The following is a 20,314-nucleotide window of genomic DNA, read 5'->3' as shown; positions in this document are numbered from 1 at the left end:
TTTGACGCTGGCCACACCTGCCCATTGTCAATTAATTTAGGGGGGGGAATTCTACTGGTAGGTTAATTGGCTATTAACATAATTAACCCTAGAATGTCTGTGTGCGTTTACATGTGGTAGGGAATATAGATTGTAAGCTCCACTGGGGCAGGGACTGATGTGAATGTTGAAATATTCCCTGTACAGTGCTGTGGAATATGTATGGGCTATATAAATAACTGGTATTAGTAATAATAATAATAATAATAATAATATAATGTCTGCAGAACTTACCTTATAAAGCCCAAAGAAGCCCAAATCTCTGAGAACAGTGACAGCGCTGACCCTGGGGCCGGTGGTAATTTCTCCAGCAACCTGCAGGCGAATCTTGACAATTTCCAGTGGGTTTGTGAAAACGACTTGGGAGCCTCCTGCCTGCACACAGATAGAAAAGCCATCAGATCTTTTGTAAGACATTCTGGGACCAGAAACTTTAATATGAGAAAATCAACTGCAGAGACAGTACAGAGAGAACATCCGTTCTGCAGGAACTCCCCCTGTTCTTTGTGAACCGGCAACGGTAGCAACCGGATAACTGCATTAATTACTGCACCCTTTTGTTTTATATCTGTGTTGCTATAGTTCCAAAACCGACAGTTTGTAAAATGAAAGTTAAAGATTCCCAGTGATCACCAGGGCTGTATTATAGTCGCTATACCAATGCCCTAAATTAGTATCTGGGGCCCTCTTTGCGACAGGGGTAACTTATCTGGAATGGACCATTATTGGTAAAAAGGGGCAGGTGTGTTTGTGTGTTTGTGTGTGTGTGTGTAATGGGCACAATGGCTAATTCCTGGCATATTTATTTGCGATAAATACCATAAACAGAGCTCTGGCAAACACCTTAATTCATGTAACAAGATTTTCACAGAACAATAAAATGTGTGTGTGTGTGTGTGTGTGTGTGTGTGTGTGTGTGTGTGTGTGTGTGTGTGTGTTCCAGCATAACTCTGGAATGCCTGGAGCAATTTCCACCAAATTTTGTACACATAGGACTTACAATCTGGGAAAAAATACTGTGCGGCTAAGACACCTCTAACATCCCCAGGGTGCAAGGGATGCAAGGTACAGGTATGGCAAAGTTGCAGAACACAGGTGGTAGAGGACAATCATTGGGATCACATTACGTTCACGGCCACTTAGACCCCCAATCCCGACCCCTGACGGGGGCCCAAAAAGGGGTCTGACCACTACACAAAGATGGTCAGGAAAGCAACACATGGCAAAGTTGTATAACAGAGGGGGTAGCGGACATTGATTGTGCCGGATTAGTTTCCAAGACACTAACACCCGCAATCCTGAAAGTCCCGGGGGCCTAAAAAGTGTCCCAGTCACTACAACGTGAGTCAGGGATGCAAGATATGGCAGAGTTGGGGAAACGGGGTTTAAGAAAAAAACAACAACGGTGGTCAGATCCGGAAGCCCACCACAAACAGGCGTATGCCGGTCACACCATGGGCTTGGCCAGCAGTTACATTTAAAACAAAAGAAGGTTAAAGCTCAAATAATGCCAATTGTACAACCAAACCCAGGCAACGCCGGGTTTCTCAGCTAGTAAGTAAAACGAATGGGAGCGGCAGTTTGGTTCCGTGGTTATTTTTTGCCTCAAAATTTGATTTGGAAGCGAATTGTTGTAATTGCTCCATAATGCAGCTGTGCATCGACCACACACACTATAAATAATATCTCCAAATGGGGAAATGACTCGCTGGTACTTTATCTCTCTCCGAGATTTGATAAATCTCCCCCTGACTCTTGAGAATCAGCTAAATCCCCCTCCTTCCCCCCACTCCCAAGCTTTTGGATATCTGTACTTACATCAATGACTTTGTTACACATGAGGACTGAAAATTAGTTTTACAAATCAGTACAGTTCAAAAGTTCAATTAATCTCGAGGACCTTTGGATGCTGCAGTCATTACTACAGAGAAGGAACTAAATGAAATTAATGACTTTCGTCTTTTTGAAGTTCATTTGATGTTCCCTATTTCCAGGCCTGCTTCCAAGACTTCACAGAAAAGCTAGATTATAGCTAACCCCAATGCACCGCAGTTACAGATAAATAAAATAAAAAATGGAATGAATCATTGTCCTTCCAGGCTGGTAAAGTGCACAATAGTCAATTTGTCAGTCCTCAGCCCTGCACTAAGAAAATGGGTAGACGTGCTGCGACTTCTGACCTCTTGGGTTAACGCATTGTCCGCAAGTAACTTCTGTACACAAATCACCTTTTGTTCTATGTTTATCTATGTACATAGATGTATATGAACCACGGATCTATGTTCAAAATTGTCCTACAGTCTCCTTTCTGGACGAAAGCGCTGGATTCAATCACAACAGCACTTTTGAGGGTTATTAGAAATTCAATAACATCTCTATAGCTTCCGACAAAAGAAAGTTCACTACCAATGGGAAAAGTCTTTTTTTTTGCTCAGCAATTTTCCTGTCTGCCATCCACCTAATCCTCCAGGTTGCAGAAGACTGACGAATGGGACGTGCAAACCGATCTCTGTCGCTATACCAGGGAGCTATGCCTAGGACATATTCTCAATCATTAAGAATGACGGGGGATGCAATCATAGCAAAAAATCTGTACAATCATGGCTGAACAATAGCCAAGTGGTGCTAACGAACTTATGTCAACGTAAACAATTGTGCAAACACCTGCTATTCAATTTACTTCAACAGAACTATAGATAGTAACTGGTGTTCTACAAACAAAACATTATCCCACAGTATGTTTATCATACATTAACCCCTTTGAGTGCCAAGGTAATTTGTCAAAAATAGGTGGGAAAATTGCCAGGCAAACTTTTTTTTATTTTATTTTTTATTTAAACCTTTGAGTTCCAACGTAGCTGAAAATATCCAAGGTAGCCCTCAAAATATCCATTACATACAGTATGCCATCACCGCTCACAGCGACTGTCCTTTTTTGGCTGCAATGTTTAACTAAACATCAATGAATTGACTTGGCTGTAGTTGTATTTATTGATACAGGTTGAGTATCCCTTATCCGAAATACTCAGGACCACGAGCATTTTGGATAAGGGATTATTCTGAATTTTGGAATATCTATCTATATATCTATCTATATATATATAGCTCTATATCTATCTATCTATCTATCTATCTATCTGCACGCTGGAAGGCACCTGGGCACATACTACTCTACTGATCCCTGGAGTGCCGGACGCCCCCCTCCGCTACTTATATATAGATATATACAGTGGTCGAAGTGGAAATTTTGAAGTGGGGGTATGGAAATTTTGAAGTGGGGGTATGGAAAAGTAAAGAGTGAATATAGTGCGCACCTTCGGACACCCCCCTGTCCATCAACGTCCCCTGCCAGACTGCCCCGTTGTACAGGGGTATTACAAAAGCACAATATGCGCTGCTGAGTGATCAGAGAGCATCCTGAGGGGGAAAAAAAAGTTTTTTTTTTTATCTTCAGATTAAAGTGGCGGTATGGCATACCCCCGTATACCGCCCCACTTCGACCACTGGATATATATCATTTTTACATAATCCGATGGTCCCCTGGCGGTCCCCCAACGTCCACGGTGACCAGTGGATTCCTTTTTAGAGGCATCTTGAGTGCCAAGGATGCATTGCAAATGTGCGCCGGTCACGTCCCCGGTGCACCCGAACAATGCTTCATTGTGTCTGGGGATGACACTGAAGATGAATCCGATGGCCGCCGTTAGACACAAAAAAATGAAATCCCAAATTATTCTGTAAACCTACAGTTTTCGGAATATTTTGGTTTTGGCATATCCGGATAAGGTATACTCAACCTGTTCTTACTGTATACTCAATCGCTGTGAGCGATGCTGGTGTTTGTAACGGATATTTTGAGGATCGCTCACAGCAATGTTGGCGCTCAAAGGTTTAAATGGTAAAATGCAATTTACAGGTTTTCTTCATATTAATGTGTAAAACCTTATAGAACTTAGGGAAAGTGACAAATGTGTAATCAATAAACTGCCCATTATTTAATTTAAAAAAATAGTTGTAATCCACTTTTAATTTACATGGAGTAGCATATATAATTGTGATAAGGCTACTTATAATTAAATAAGTAAGCAGCTTTAATGTGAGTACAGTAAGACTCCGCGTGCAATTAAGCCATAAAATAAAATGAGATTCCTTTTATTATTTTTGGCATAGAACAGTTGGTTCTGGAAAGCTGCAATTGCTAATGGCCACTTACAGATTTGTTAACCAATTACACAGTAAATACTCATTATCCCCAGCATTAATGTGAATACTAGTAGTCCTCTGTCTGACTCTCTGTGTCCAGCAAACGGGGGAAAAGACCACAATGAACAATTAAAGCAAAAGGATAAAACTGACTGAACCGGGCACAGAAGAAATATGCACAATGATATCCGGCAGACACCACCCTCTGCCATGTAAATGCTGCAGGGGGTAAACATGTGACCCCGCACAGAAGACCTTTTGCCCTTTCCAATTTCACCCAAGGCAAATCCTCCAAACATTGGGATGCCCTAATGAAAGGCTCAATCTGAACTTCCTACTTACAACCTCCGTGTCCCTAGTTAACCATCTGACTGAATAGCAGGACTGCCATTTTATCTGCGGCCTATGGGGGCAGTGTTGCCACACACACTCTGCAACGGTCCTCATCACACAAGGAGGCAGTGTGAGCTATATATTTAAATAGATTTATTCTTTTAAGACGGCTGTAGCAAATTAAATTCTGACAGATTAAAACGTTAAATACATCAAGTCAGGAGAGCAGATGATGCCGACAAATAAGGATATAAAATATCACATTTATGATGATATAAAATACTGTAGCATTGTACCTTTGAAGCATTGTTTAATTTTTGGCAAATATCTAGGATGCTATAATTATACTCATGTATTGGAAAGTCACAAACGCCTAAACTTGGAGGAATATTAAAAGGCATATTACAGGTTGAGTATCCCTTATCCAGAATGCTCATGGTCCCGAGCATTGCGTATAAGGCAATTTTTAGGATTTCAGAATATTTTTTTTCCCCATACTTAGCTGGTCCCCTGGTGGTGCTTAGATGGTCCCCCAATGACCACGGCGGCCTCCGGGATCCACTGAAGAGGATCCCGGAGGCCGCCGTGGACATCGGGGGGATGTGGTAAGTATGAGAAAACATGGCGGGGGGGGGGACCCAAATCAAAAAAACTAAATATCCTGAAAAAGCACAGTTTTCGGAATATTTCAGTTTTTGGAATACACGAATAAGGGAGACTTGACCTGTATAACATTAGCAAATATTTGTCACCGTTTCCATAACTAAACTTAGAAGGCCTATCCCACCCAAATATAACAATCATTTTTCTTATCAGAATACTAAAACCGGCACCACATGGATTGTGATTTGTGTCTGCTGTGACCTCATCAGCTGTGGGAGAACCCGGACAGGTAACTGAGTTAATATAGTCAGGATTAATATCCCATTAATGGTGTATCCACATACACCAAATGTCCCAATTGAACGCTCAACGGAATTTGCTGCAGAAACGGTTAATAAAGAAATGTATTGCATCTGTAACCACTCTCTACTCTGCTATATCTACTTTTTTAACAAGTTTAGAGTTTTTATTATTATAAAATCGTATTATTCTGTGATACTTTCAGACATATTGATTACTGATAGACCGGTTCCAAATTGCGGCCTATATTAAATATAAATTACTCCTATTTCATTTAATTAATTCCAAGGTAGCAGAAAACCCTACAAACGTTCCCCAGAATTTCACAAACAGGAATGAACCATGACAGAGAGACAATAACACAGACATAACATGTATAGTACTTATGGAGTAGGTCTGTACAGTGTTCTCCTCTCATAATTTAATTGTATCTTGTTCCCAAGCACAAGAAATCAGATTACAGGGAACCATTTATTTCATATATATTCTCCACTAATAATATCAGGACAGATGTCACTGTGATGATCTCAAGAACAAAGAGTTGATCAAATCTGTAGACCTCAATCAACATCACTTGCAGCAATGAATTAGAATGTTCTGTGTAGGTGATGGGACTTTGTCAGAGGCAAATTAAGTGTCTCCGCTCCTGAACCCTTCATCATTTTATTACTGTACTTGCAAGTTCTGACGAATCACTTTACTGTACGGTTTCTAGTCTTTTGTTCAGACAATCCAAACAGGACTGATTGTGCAAAAGAATAATGTCATGTCAATAATGTACTGTTAGACTATAAAAAGGGAGTTATACAAGTGTAATATACTGTATATTATACAGTATATTACACTTGTGTATGCACACACTGTATAATTACTGTATTCATACTGTATAGTTAGATTTATATAATTAATAGGTTAAACAGGCACTCCACGTGTTATGTAAGCGACTTGCCCAGGTGCCATTAGATGGTATATAAAATACCAGGTACTTGTGTATTAGCACGGCGCCCAAGATTTCTAGCGTAGGGCATCGTATCGGTCGGATCGCATCGCATGCGATGTGATGCGACCCGATTTTTAATTGTACAGGCACCCTGATGGGTGATTACTATGTTAAATGCACCCCCATTTTTAACGCCACCTCCACTATCAACGCCAACCCGAAGCGTGGCGAGCACAGCGAGTCTGCGAGGGGCGGCAGTACGCGTCCTCCGACCTTTTTATACTCCCACTATCCACGTCGGCGTGGAGTTGATTTTAGATAGTGTGGCGAGCGCAGCGAGCCCCGCGAGGGGATGCGGATTACTTCACACGTTGCGCTCGCCACACTACCTAAAATCAACTCCACGCCGACGTGGATAGTGGGGGTATGAAAAGGTCGGAGAATGCGTACCGCTGCGCTCGCCACGCTTCGGGTTGGCGTTGATAGTGGGGTGGCGTTAAAAATGGGGGTGCATTTAACAGTCATCACCCATCAGGGTGCCTGTACAATTAAAAATCGGATCGCATCACACCGCATGCCATTGTAATGGCATGCAATGCAATGCAATGCAATGCAATATTTTATTGTACAGTGCGGGTCTTACGACCCGAAAATCAGATGCCATCCCATACCTTAATTAGTGGTATGCTATGCGATGCGCGCCGTGATAATACACAAGTACCAAATACCAAGAGACAAAGAAAACTAAAAAACTGAGGCCTTCTACAAAGTGAGACCAAGATGCAGACTCCTCCACAGTGACATAAGCAGGATGCTGCAGTGTGACCGTAATTTGCAGCACTCAACTCCCGTCACTGAGAAGGAGCAGGCAGTGCTGGAAAAGTATAGAGGGGCAGCTTGCAAGACCCAGAAAGATAGGCAATTTCCCCTTTAGTGATGTCAGTAGTCCTCCTGCAAAGCCATGCCCCCCTTTTGGCAGTTCACTGGGGTTCTCTTGGTCGCACAGGTGTCACTGATCCTGATGCCTCCACTGGTTAGGTGGACAAGTGGAACAAAATTGCCGATAGCAACCAGCAAGACCTATCATTTAATAGAATATAGTTGATAAATGCTAGAAAGAAGCTGATTGGCTGACATGGGCAAAACATCCACTTGCCTACTTATCCACTCTTCAGAAGGCTTCATACATATCTCCAGAATCCCACAATGTCACCAAGTTCAGGATAAGCCGTAGCCAGGTTCATACTGGAAAGGCCAGCAGTAGTCACAGGTAAAGCTACACTGGCCTTTTCTGTTGCCCAATAAAATCAATAAGATTTAGTTTGATACATTTTCCCCTAATCATATATATATAGAAATATGTTACTATAGCCAAAGAACCCAAGGACCCTGCCACATAGTCCCAGCAGTATCTACCATATCATTAGCAGCCTAGGAAGAGGCAATCTTCTTGCACTGGATATTTACCTCGCCTGACACAAAGCACTGCATTAGAATTAATCAAGCTATTAAAAAAAAAAAAAAAAAAAAAAAAAAAAATCTTCCAATCAATGAATGCAGAATAATGGGAAATGCCCTAAAATGTAGCTACTGCATTGGTAATGGGACTGCACATGACACTGTATCTACATCGACCTGCGCAGAAGCTACAGAGATGCTCTGGGCTGCCCGGGAAGAACAGTCCTAGCTCTATATGTCCATGGTACATGTTATTCTTATTGATTGCTCTCATATGCTTCACACAACAGGGTCTCTCTCATATAGCACTGAAAGCAAACTTTGTGCAGTGACAGGTGAAGGCCTAGGTATGCACCAGGCTGCCAGATCCAATCAGAGAAGACTAGAAGCAGCCTCCTTCGGAGGCCCTCTGGGGATTTGTCTCTGAATTAAGAACCAGCGGGGTCATTAACCTCGCTGCCCTGAGCTCTCTGCCAAGTGAGCAGGGGTTTTTTTTTATCCCAACTTGTCAGCTTCACTCAACTGGAAGTCAGTAAAGATCGTATGTTAAAAAGGACACATCTCCGGTATTCTTCCAAGAAAAGACAGCGCACAAGAGAAGCCGACGTTTCCTTTGCTGCATTTGGAACACAACTGATTGTGCTTTACCAACCTCACCATTCACAGTCCAAGGAATACTTTCAATATGATGAGGCAGATGTAGCAACTGTCATTTTACAGGCGGTGGTTGAAAAATGTCAGCAGCTGATTGGCTGATACTTTACCTCTTTCCAAAGTGTGATACATATTCCCCATAGGAACATATCTATCAATCCATGTAAAGAGGACAAATAGATGTACGGCACGTAGCAACCAAACAAAATATAGCAATCAATTTATAGAATGTACTAGATGATAGCTAGAATTTGATTGGTTGCTATGGGAAACAGCTTATCCTCCTTAGACTATATAATACATCTTGGGGCAGACTAATGTCCCAATAAAAATGCTGGGTGTTGCCCTGCACACAGAGGCGTGGCGATGCCTGCTCAAGGCAGGGGTGGCTGATATCACATGGCTTAAGCGCCCGCCCCCTTTTCGGCTGTCTGCGGCTGGAATAACAGTCAGTCTAGGCGGACTTATTACAGAAGGGGAGAAAAATCATTCAATGGTGTGCGACTGTTCGTTAGGCTGCAAACAAGTCTGAATCAGGCCATAAGTCGTTATTATTTCTATACATGATTCAATTATGTATAGATTCAATTATGTATAGATGCCCTATAGATTGTAAGCTTGCGAGCAGGGCCCTCCTACATTTTGATTGTCTGTAAATACCCTGTTTTGTTGTATCACTGTCCCCTTTGTAAAGCGCAACAGAATATGCTGCGCTATATAAGAAACTGTTAATAAATAATAAATAAATCGTCTTTGGGTAATGGAATGTATATGGTGGGTGGAATTGAACTCGTTATAAAGGGAGTGATTCTGGTTGGTTTGCAAAAGCAAACTCCTTCTTTAATGGACAAAAACAAGCTGCACTGCAGGTGGGGCAGGTTTCTGCTACTTGGATATGTTTGTCAGCGACTGGGCTGTGGTGTATCAGTAAGGGCAGCCTGTTATTCTATGAGGGATGGTGGCACATGATCAGCTGTATGTGGCACAAAAGTGGGCAGCCTATATCCTATACACCATTAGCAATGACTCCAGTTAGTGCCTTATGGTAGTCTCTAATCATAGAGGCCTATTGTCAGTGTCGAACAGTGGAATGATGGGCCTACTGGGAGAATGCAGTGGTAGGTTCCCATTCTTAAGTGGGGTGGTCAACCACCTAAGTAGGAGTGACCACAGACACTGATCAACCACCACAGCAGAAGTGGTCTGCCACCACAGACACTGATCAACCACCACAGCAGAAGTGGTCTGCCACCACAGACACTGATCAACCACCACAGTAAAAGTGGCCAGCACCACAGACACTGGTCAACCACCACAGCAGAAGTGGTCTGCCAACACAGACACTGGTCAATCACTACAGTAGGAGTGGTCAGCCACCACAGATGTTTGGCTAACCATTCTTGGTATAGATTCTATAGAAGTAAACCAAGCACCAATGCTTACCACTTGCCCTGACCCACCAGGTAAATTGAGTAACCATGTATAATTTGAATGCACAGTCTGAATCCTGACCCCTGGATTTCCCACATACCCCTGTGGGCCAACCCAACCCAGCCTATTACTAAACACTGCATGTTATTGAGCAGTTTCAGTTGTTATTACTTTCTTCTGGTGCCTTGTTGTAAGACAAATTAACAAACAACAAAAATACATTAAAAAGTTAATACATTTAATTTATCACTGTGCCAACACCATTTAGATTCAGGCACAAAACCATAGAGAAAAACCTTTGGCAAGCCCTTGATGAAAATAAAATGAAAGTGGGCCTGTCACCAATGCATCACTATTTTCTCCGTACAATTCGCTGACTGCACAAGATACTCACGCAGCTGCCAGCCAACACTTCAGCCAGGAGGGGGATTGAGCCATCTCGCTGTGTAAACTTGTCTCGAACAAAATCATTAACCTACATAAAAAAAAGGGAAATTATGGCACAAGTAAACAAAATGATTGCATTTACAGAACATCAAGCACACTGTGCCGGCTTCTTCCAGATTATTGGCAGCTCCGCTCTTTCATGAAACAGACATAATAATTTATAATGCTATCTATAAACAAGACAAGCTACAGGATGTGATCTGCCTTTCAGCATTACATAATGGACCTTTGCAGGCCTATCTCTACGCCAAAGCATTGACAAAAACACAGTTGGTTTACCTTTATTAGTTTATATAACAAACGAAAAGCAGTAAGTAACTGTGCTTATACAGAAGTAGGTATGATGAAGGGAGATTTATAAACTGGGGGACTTGCAAAAATAGGACTGTTACGGTCATCTTAAAATGCGCCATACATGACAACTTTTTAAAACTCCTCTCCAGGAGAAGGGTTGGATGAGGCTGTGTTTTGGGGGTGGGGCGAGGCTGATGTAACCAAGCCCCGCCCCCATGACCGGCAGCCGCATTAATTTGCGGGTCCGTGGATGATGGGAGGGGCTAAAATGATGCAATTTTAGCCCCGCCCCCTCACCGAGGACCTGCGAAATTCGGAAATTTATACCACGGAGAAGAGGGGAGCAAGTGCTGTGGCTACAATGCGGGAGACTTGCCCACCTTCCGGGGAAGGGGGGGGGGGCGGGAGGGCTACTCGATTTGCGGGACCCTCTCGACCATTCCAGGAGGGTAGGCAAGTATGAAATGCGCGCACACACACACATGCGTGCAAGAAAGAACAATAAATGTTCAAACATTATTGCTCCTATTTACACATTTATATCAGAATTACAGGTGCCTTTAATTAAGATAAGACGTGTGCACTAATGCATTAAACCAGTGATGGCTAACCTTGACACGCCAGCTGTTGTTGAACTAGACATCCCAGCATGCCCTGCATCAGTTTTAGCATGGCCAAATAGTAAAACTGTAGCAGGGCATGCTGGGATGTGTAGTTCAACAGCTGGAGTGTCAAGGTTAGCCATCACTGCATTAAACGTAAATAGGTCTCAACTATTGCATTTACGATGCGCTCCAACTGAGATGAACGCAAGTTTAGTATTGTTTATATGCATTGATGTACAAGTTTTTAAGTAATTATTGAATTTTTTCACATTATACGGCCATCGCAAGATAAGTGGACGTGAAAGTAAAGAGAACAGAATTTTTATATCATGTTTGCAGCTTTGGTAACATAGTTTTTCCAACCTTGCTATTACATAATATAAAGAGCCACTGCAAATGAATAAATAAAAAAGTATTGAGACATATTCAATTAGCTGCAGACCAAATAGCCAAGGTGTGAGATTCAAATAACCCTTAACCCTTTGAGTGCCAAGATAATTTGTCAATATAGGTGTGAAAATTGCCAAGCAAACTTTTGATTACCTTATAATAAATACCTTATATAGGAAATATCTTTTTTTCTACATTTGTTATTTGAATTTATATAACAAATGTGAGAGACACTGGCATTTTTTTGCGAATATTTTGAACATCTCTCACAGAGGACGTTGGCACTCACAGTTAAGCTAAAAAGGTGGCAGCCTCAGAAGCCAGAGTGTGTGAGAAAAGTCATTGTGGGTATAACGCACAGGGAAAACCCAATGATTCTGCGGGTTACGCAGAACCAGTGAGCTGGGGTGCGTTAAACTCTGATTTACCACGTGGGGGGGAGACTATTGAAATTAAATGATATTCCTGGCGCAACTATTTGCATATGTCCCATATATACGACATTGCAGATCTATCAAAAAATATGAGCAGAGAAAACAGGATATCTTAACAGTCTAGAATAAAATAATGGAATATATATTGCAAATATAAGAAAATATATTCTATATTATCATAAGGAATGGCGCAGTTATATTATTTTTTAATTGCGATTGTAAGTCTAAACGGCCAGTTAAGTTTTCCGGTGTAACAGAGACCCTAAAACCTCAGTTTATAGAAAAGTAAATCTTCTAACTTAATTTTCCAACATGCCTGACAATGATCCAATCAATCTGTCTATTATTGGTGATGTTCTCTACGTTAGGGCTTACATATTCCAGTACCAGTCAATATTATTGACGATAGTACATCACGTGTGGCCAGTGCTAGAGTTTTTGTCGTGTTAGCAATTTTGTATTGAGCAAACACTATGTCAGCATGAAACGTAATGGTGATTGAACGAACATATTATTATATGCGTAGCTTTCAAATGTGACAAATGCTAATCATTTCTGCATTTCAATGTACCAATCACTGGGGTACTTTGCATATCTGTTAAAGTTTATAAAACATCAAATGTTCTTGACGCCGCAGTAGGACTCAATGAATAACTACTGATTTTATACCAATCTATTTAATATAAAACTTTTTTTTTTTTTTTAGAAACATGATTCCTTTGCCACAAAATATAGGGTCTTGGTAATTTAAGTAACACAATGGTGACAGGACGCCGTTCAACTCTGGCAGTAATATTGGGCAATTGGCCACAGCGGTATTGGAAATTGTGATCTACGGATAAGTAGGGAAACCAGAATGAATGACTACTCTTACAGAGAACATATACAAATATTTGGTTTGTTCTACTTCTACGTAACTTGAAAATTTCTAGGTGTACATTTTAAGCAAACATGACAGCGTCTGTCAATCACCTACCGTCAGCTTAATAGCCTTCTCAGGTGCAACACCTACGAGTTGTGGCAGCAGACCTGCACGGAAACATAATGATCAGAAACAGAATACAGAGCGAGTTCTTTTCTTCACAGAGAATCCAAGCCCACTGTAAAAATTGGCTCCGAATCCCCATCTCTTCTTTCCTTTGTAATTACTTCTTACTAGGGCAGGCATGTCAAAACTGGGGCCCTCCAGCTGTTTTGAAACTACACATCCCAGCATGCCTTGCCATAGTTTCAGCGATCCCGAATAGCAAAACTATGGCAAGGCATGCTGGAGGGCCATAGTTTGGACATGCCTGTACTAGGGTGTCCTGTATAGACTGTATGATTAAATTCATTAATTATTTCAATAAAGTCACCTAGGCCCATAACACAATGGAACCCCAAAAAAACCCCAAAAAACATGGCTTACGATGACATCTCTTCAAATCCCGGGCATAAATCTCCAGAGTATGCAACGCTCACAGAGGATTCAAGCCTTCCAAGGTCAGCTGGTGGTTGTGATTCTGATGCTTGGTGCTAAAATAACAGCAGACTTATGGGGCCTACACACTGGGTGACTCTGCTAGATCGCTCAGCACAGCGCTGTGAGAGCACTGGCCATGACTGGCGATCTGACTAGATTTTTCCTTCATGCAGGAACTAAATCGCCTGGAGATGGTGACGTGCAAGGCCACGCATCACTTTCGCTATGGCCCCTACACACGGAGCGATGACAGGGCATTTTCTAAGCCAGGGGTGGCCAAACCTGTCCTCAAGATCTACCAACAGTACATGTTTTCCAGGCAACCCATGGATCTATAGTAGGAATGAATGCAGCAGGTTTAAAAATGTGACAGTTAGTAATGACTACAGCTGTTCACCAGCTAGGTGATATGGAAAACGTGGACCATTGGTAGATCTTGAGGACCGGTTTGGCCATCCCTGTTCTAAGCGATGTGGTCATATGGGCTTGAACAAACCATGATGCTATGCAATGGAGCAAATACATTTATATTGTTTCTCTGCAGGGTAAATACTAGCTGATTTTGCATGTACAGTAGTCCTCAGATGTTATCGCAAATAAAAATGGTGGACAGTATGCACCTGGCATGCCGCATACACAGGTTCTAAGTGAGGGTAATCAGCAGATGAGCTGGTCTGAAAAAAAGGTAGGGTGTGGTGGAATTCAGTGTAAGAATTTTGTTTGTGCTGACACACAGTGGCCATTAACCCAAGTGAATAGTGCTGCCGTCTGCGGAGATATATATATTCGCATTCATACACATTTTATATAGACTTTTACCCCATAGGGAAAAAAAAGCAATTAAAAAGAAAAGGTTCTCTCAAACAGCAGGAAAACATGTTGCTGAATTGGGCATTCTACAGAAGACAACAACTTGCTAATACTACAGTATGTAAATCATAACTCAATAATATTCAATTATTTCAAGACTTACAGTATACAGGCAACTAGGCTTGGAAATGTGGAAGTGGAAAATGGAAAGGTGGAAAGAATCTCTGCTCCACACCAAGAACATCATCTAAACCTTCTTGGCAGGTGGCAGTTGTAAAAATATTGCCAGGAACTTGGCCATTGGAAAAAATAATGCTATTTTCATTAAAGACTATAATCATGCACCAAAGGTTTATACACATATATGTGTGTGCTTGTGTGTTTCAAGGTCATTGGGGAGCGTTTCGTCAGGGCATGTAGACACCCCCCCCAAAAAAAAGTACAGAAAGTGAGACTTGCTAGGTGCCCAGTACAGCCCTCTGAGACGCGGTGGACTCGGCACCTCACTACTTAAGGTAGGACTCTCTCTCTCTCTCTGTACACGCCATGAGAAGAAAAGGTCCCCAGTGACCCTGAATCATTGGATGACAATGTCATTTTGTATATTTAATACACTCATCTATTGCAGTCCATGGAGTGTCGCCTCTTAATTCTCCTGCAGGAGTTACCTAGCTCATTGAATAAGGACTTAGCTTTGTGTGTGTGTGTGTGTGTGTGTGTGTATTTATTTATTACGTTTCTTATAAAGCGCACACATATTCCGCAGCACATTACAGTGAATATTTGAACATTCACATCTATATTCCCTACCACATGTACACACACACAGACATTCTAGGGTTAATTTGTTGGGAGACAATTAGCCTACCAGTATATTGTGGGAGGAAACCGGAGAACCCGGAGTAAACCCACGCAAGCACCGGGAGAATATACAAACTCCGCAGTTAGAGCCATGGTGGGGATAGAACCCATGACCTCAGTGCTGTGAGGCAGTAATGTAACCATTACACCGTCCGTGCTGCCCCTAGTACCGCACATACCCGTACTGTATGTGTGTGTTTGTGTGTGTAAATGCATATCAAATCTCATTTGAAATACAAAGAAAAAGAATGTGTATGAATATAAATCACAAAAATTATATACATCCATTTATTGATTAAAAATGCACATACTTTATGAACATTACCATCAGAGAAACATATGGGAGAGAAGTTCAAAACAGTTTTATTTATCAAATATGAAAAATAGGGTCAGGACGAAGTGCTCAGGGACCCAACCAATTCCATAGCATGTGTGTTCTAACCCTAGCCTGAACCCCATTGCAGATGTGTGTGGACTAAATGTTCCTGACGTCGTACCACATGGAAAGCAGCTATAATCTGTCCAGAGAGCTATCTTGATTGCTGACTGAAGAACGAGCTGAGGGGTAGCACAACATGGACATCCATGTCTACATTTTTTTTCTTTTATTATTATTATTATTATTTATGAACAGTTATTTATATAGCGCATACATATTCCGCAGCGCTTTACAGAGAATATTTGAACATTCGGTACTTATGTAGTATCTGGGCGTCCGATTTAGAAATCGGATCGCATCGCATGCGACCAAATCGTATGCGATGCGATGGTCAAGATTTTTCCATAGGATTCAATGTTAAAATGGTCTGAGTCCATTTTAACATAGAATTCAATGGGAAAAAGGGGTCCTTTTCCTTTCCCCACTATCCAAGTGGGCATGGAGTTGTATATGAACCTGTGGCGAGCGCAGCGAGCCCCGCGAGGGGACACAGAATACTTTTTAAGAAATATGCGTTCGCTCGCCACGCTTCGGGCTCGGTGGCTCGCTGCGCTCGCCACGCTATATAAAATCAACTCTATGCCCACTTGGATAGTGGGGAAATGAACAGGACCTTCTTAACATTGAATCCTATGCAAAATCGCATCGAATCGCATCGGATTGTATGCCTTAAGGTAAGGCATACAATCACAAAATCGGACGCCCAGATACTACATAAGTACCGAACATTCACATCAGTCCCTGCCCCAGTGGAGCTTACAATCTATATTCCCTACCACATGTACACGCACACACAGACATTCAAGGGTTAAGTTTGTTGGGAGCCAATTAGCTTACCAGTATATTTTTGGATTGTGGGAGGAAACCAGAGTACCCGGAGGAAACCCACGCAAGCACGGGGAGACTATACAAACTCTGCACAGTTAGGGCCATTGTGGGGATCGAACCCATGTGCTGTGAGGCAGTAATGATAACCATTACACTGTCTATGCTGCCCCAAATATATACAGGTATATAATGCCCCTATATAATGCCCCATCATTATAGAATGACTGATGCTCATAAATTATATATTCATGATTTTAAACCCCTCTCTAAAGACATAGAAACATAGAATTTGATGGCAGATAAGAACCACTTGGTCCATCTAGTCTGCCCCTTTTTTAAACATGTTACCTCAAACCATATTTGATCCTTATTTTTTTGTAGGGATATCAATATGCCCCTACCAAGCATGTTTAAATTGTACTACTGTATTTGCCTCTACCACCTCTGATGGGAGGCTATTCCACTTATCTACTACTCTTTCTGTGAAGTAATTCTTCCTCAAATTTCCCCTGAACCTTCCTCCCTCTAGTTTCAGTGCATGTCCTCGTGTTCTGAGGCTCCTCTTCCTGTGAAGAATGTCTCCCACCTGTACCTTGTTAAAACCCTGGATATATTTGAAAGTTTCTATCATGTCCCCCCTTTCCCTTCTCTGCTCTAAAGTATACATATTAAGATCTTTTAGTCTTTCCTGGTACGTTTTGTGATGTAGGCCATGCACCATTTTAGTTGCCCTTCTTTGTACAGTCTCTAATGTATTTATATCCTTCTGGAGATGTGGCCTCCAGAACTGGACACAATACTCTAGATGAGGTCGTACCAATGACCTATACAGTGGCATTATTACTTCTTTCTTTCTACTGCTAGAGCACCATATTGAGCCACCTACCTTAATTACAGTCTCTTAGACAAGTGCTGGATAATATATATATATATATATATATATATATATATATATATATATATATATCTATCTATATCTCAAGAGAAAAGATGTAGAGTTGCGCTCAGAGAATAGTTTCATTAGTCCACAATTGTAAAAATACAAAACATTTATTTCATACAGTAAAACAATTTCTAATACTTTCTAAAAATACATCTTGTTCGATATCAATTACAAAGACTATCGATGTGTCATAGTAATTCAATGGAACCCCACGCTGACTGTGACTGAGGCTAGCCGATTCAGAATTGACTGTACGGTTGGGAAAATAAGTCAACTATCGGAGAGGTGTTACATTGTGCTTCTTTTTCGATTCCAGTATATTCACCACTAAGTGGAGAATCACAGGGTCACCAGAATAACAACAGTGACCACATCTCCCTTAATAACTCCTAAAAGTGTTACTCAATATATCTGTATATATATCGAATCAAGGTATATAAATCCTATAGATCCTGGTATGTTACCCCTGAAGAAGTCCCCAGTGGACGAAACGAGTAGGGTTCTGCGTGATCATTCTACACCTATGATTGAAGCTATTGAATTACTATGACACATCGATAGTCTTTGTAATTGATATCGAACAAGATGTATTTTTAGAAAGAATAAGAAATTGTTTTACTGTATGAAATAAATGTTTTGTATTTTTACAATTGTGGACTGGTGAAACTATTCTCTGAGCGCACCTCTACATCTTTTCTCTTGATTCTTCACGTCAGACTCCCATTAGCGGCGGAGCCTTAAGAATTGTGCTGCTCACCCAATAGCGCAGGATAGGGTCACAAATCCCCCCGTGTTCTATATATATATATATATGTGTGTGTGTGTGTGTGTGTGTGTGTTATATGGAATAAAGTCATCCAGAGGAAAAAACATTAACACCAAATTGTGTACTCTTCATTGGCAGCATAATCCAGCTAATAATCTCAAAATGTCTGTCCTGTCTCCATTATGCTTAGTGGGACCCAGTGTGGTCCTCAGGAGTCATCTGGTCACACAGTAGCAAAGAATGGAGGAGGACCACTCTGCACTCTCCAGGAAAGGGGACAGGGCAGGAAATGGGCGTAGGTGCCCAGTACTAGACACAAACCAGGGTAACCTGGCATATGAAATGCCCCTTTACTAGTATTAATAATACCAATGTCCTGTTTCTGATGGCACAGGTAACAAAGGCTAACATACTGAAACAGCTTAAGGTAGCCTTTGCTTAGAAGATAGACTCTGCAAAAGACTGTTCCTCAAGTTTCAAATAATCAGCTTTTTGTTGTGAGGCAAGGCTCAATCAGCCCACAGACATTTATTCAAGCCAGCAATAATGTTGATGTCAGAGAGCGATATGGGGAAGGTATTATAATGGCTACCTCTATAAACTGGATTATAGAGCTTTGCTGGATTCATTGAGTTTGAACATATTTGAGAGTTAAGGTCACAAGACCGCTCATTTAAAAAAAAAAAAAAAATTTAAACCCTGTAGTGATGTAGGTCACATGACATCAACTGTTCACAACAAATGATGCAAGATGGAGACTTTCCCACAAAGCAGAGGGTATTCATGGATCCACCAGTGTAGCTTCTATAAACTGTGGATTTCTGTGGTGAGCCCGTAACCAATAGTAAGCCACGGTTTTGGGGCAGTGGACATAATGCTGTTCTTGAGGAATTATATAATGACTGGAAACCAGGACAGCTCAGTATTTAAGGGGACAGGGCTGATCTATTCAGGGAGGTGCATGTGAACACATAGGATAGAGCTTAGTGGGGTTTGGGTGGGCACTTTTAAATGTGGTTTGGGGGACACCAGGAGGTGTACAATGATGTATAATGCTAACCCTGATAATAGCTTACATTTTATGAAAGCCTGGAAGAACAGTGGCTGTACGACAGAATGAGTGCTAGGCATGGTATAAGCTGCAAATCCTGCAGACAAGACATCCGATGAGTCCGGACACATCAAGAAGGGTCCTTATACTGTATCTGCTGTAAATGCTTCTAGAGTTCCTGGGTTACGTTTGTTTCGAGCACAATGGGGGGTTTGTAGATTGCTTCCTCTGCAGTGGTAGAGACAGTAGCCTGTTTAAAACATTTTTGGCCCTTGTTGTAACAATATTTAAACCATAAATTAAAAAAAAAAAAAAGTTTCTCAGTATCCTCTCACAGCTGTACTGCAGATGTAGATTACACAGGCATAAATAAATCATTCATACATTCAGAACCACACACACACTTCTTTCCAGTCATACAAAAGCCACAAAAACCTAACAATAATAGTAATAATGTTCATACAAAGCACAGGTCTAAAAAGAATGTATGCCTACTTGTCAACTACCATTTATTGGTCAGCATGATCGCTCTGGGACAATATTGGTGTTGGAAAGTAAATGTCTTCATTGTGGTTGCGTGGGTTTCCCTGGGTTCTCCAGATTCTTTCCAAAAACATACGGTGGTACATTCCGCAGCCCATCGTCACGATGACTACTGATGCGATGCACTGACATATGCAATGAACAACGTAAGGGCCAGCTCTCCCGATAAGGAGATCTGCGGCTGCCTGGACTTCTGGGTGTGTGACCCTGGAGTCCCTTTGCATATGCGCAGAGACACTGGTGGCTGTGGTGCATGCTGGAAGGGATGCTTGTCATATCCCTCACACAGCAGCGCTGCGGAGAGGTACCGTAGGCTTCCATGGGGTTATGCCAGCTAGTACATGGAGTATACTCAATGTATACATTGGGTGTACAATCTAAAACATTATAGGCTGCTGCCCTTTCCTAGCACAACACAGTATTGTTGTCTTCTCTGTGTGATAATGTCCCATAAGCTTTCCCATTATTACCAAAAGTCTT

The 20,314-nt window shown here is 41.6% G+C and overlaps 1 protein-coding gene across 1 annotated transcript in view; it reads right to left on the bottom strand.

Annotated features, from left to right (window-relative positions):
- Positions 1–20,314, bottom strand: part of SLC25A12 (solute carrier family 25 member 12) — a 142,542-nt gene that overhangs the window by 10,893 nt on the left and 111,335 nt on the right. The window contains exons 12-14 of the mRNA XM_083154817.1: positions 13,108–13,160; positions 10,356–10,436; positions 274–414 (exon numbers count right to left, since the gene is read on the bottom strand). Coding sequence (XP_083010943.1) covers positions 274–414; positions 10,356–10,436; positions 13,108–13,160 — 275 coding nt within the window. The remainder of the gene's footprint in view (positions 1–273; positions 415–10,355; positions 10,437–13,107; positions 13,161–20,314) is intronic.

The sequence above is a fragment of the Crinia signifera genome, chromosome 7 (assembly GCF_055691185.1).
Source record: "Crinia signifera chromosome 7, ASM5569118v1, whole genome shotgun sequence".
Taxonomy (NCBI): domain Eukaryota; kingdom Metazoa; phylum Chordata; class Amphibia; order Anura; family Myobatrachidae; genus Crinia; species Crinia signifera.
Note: the sequence above shows the minus strand (reverse complement) of the source record. Positions and strands in the feature narration are given on the sequence as shown.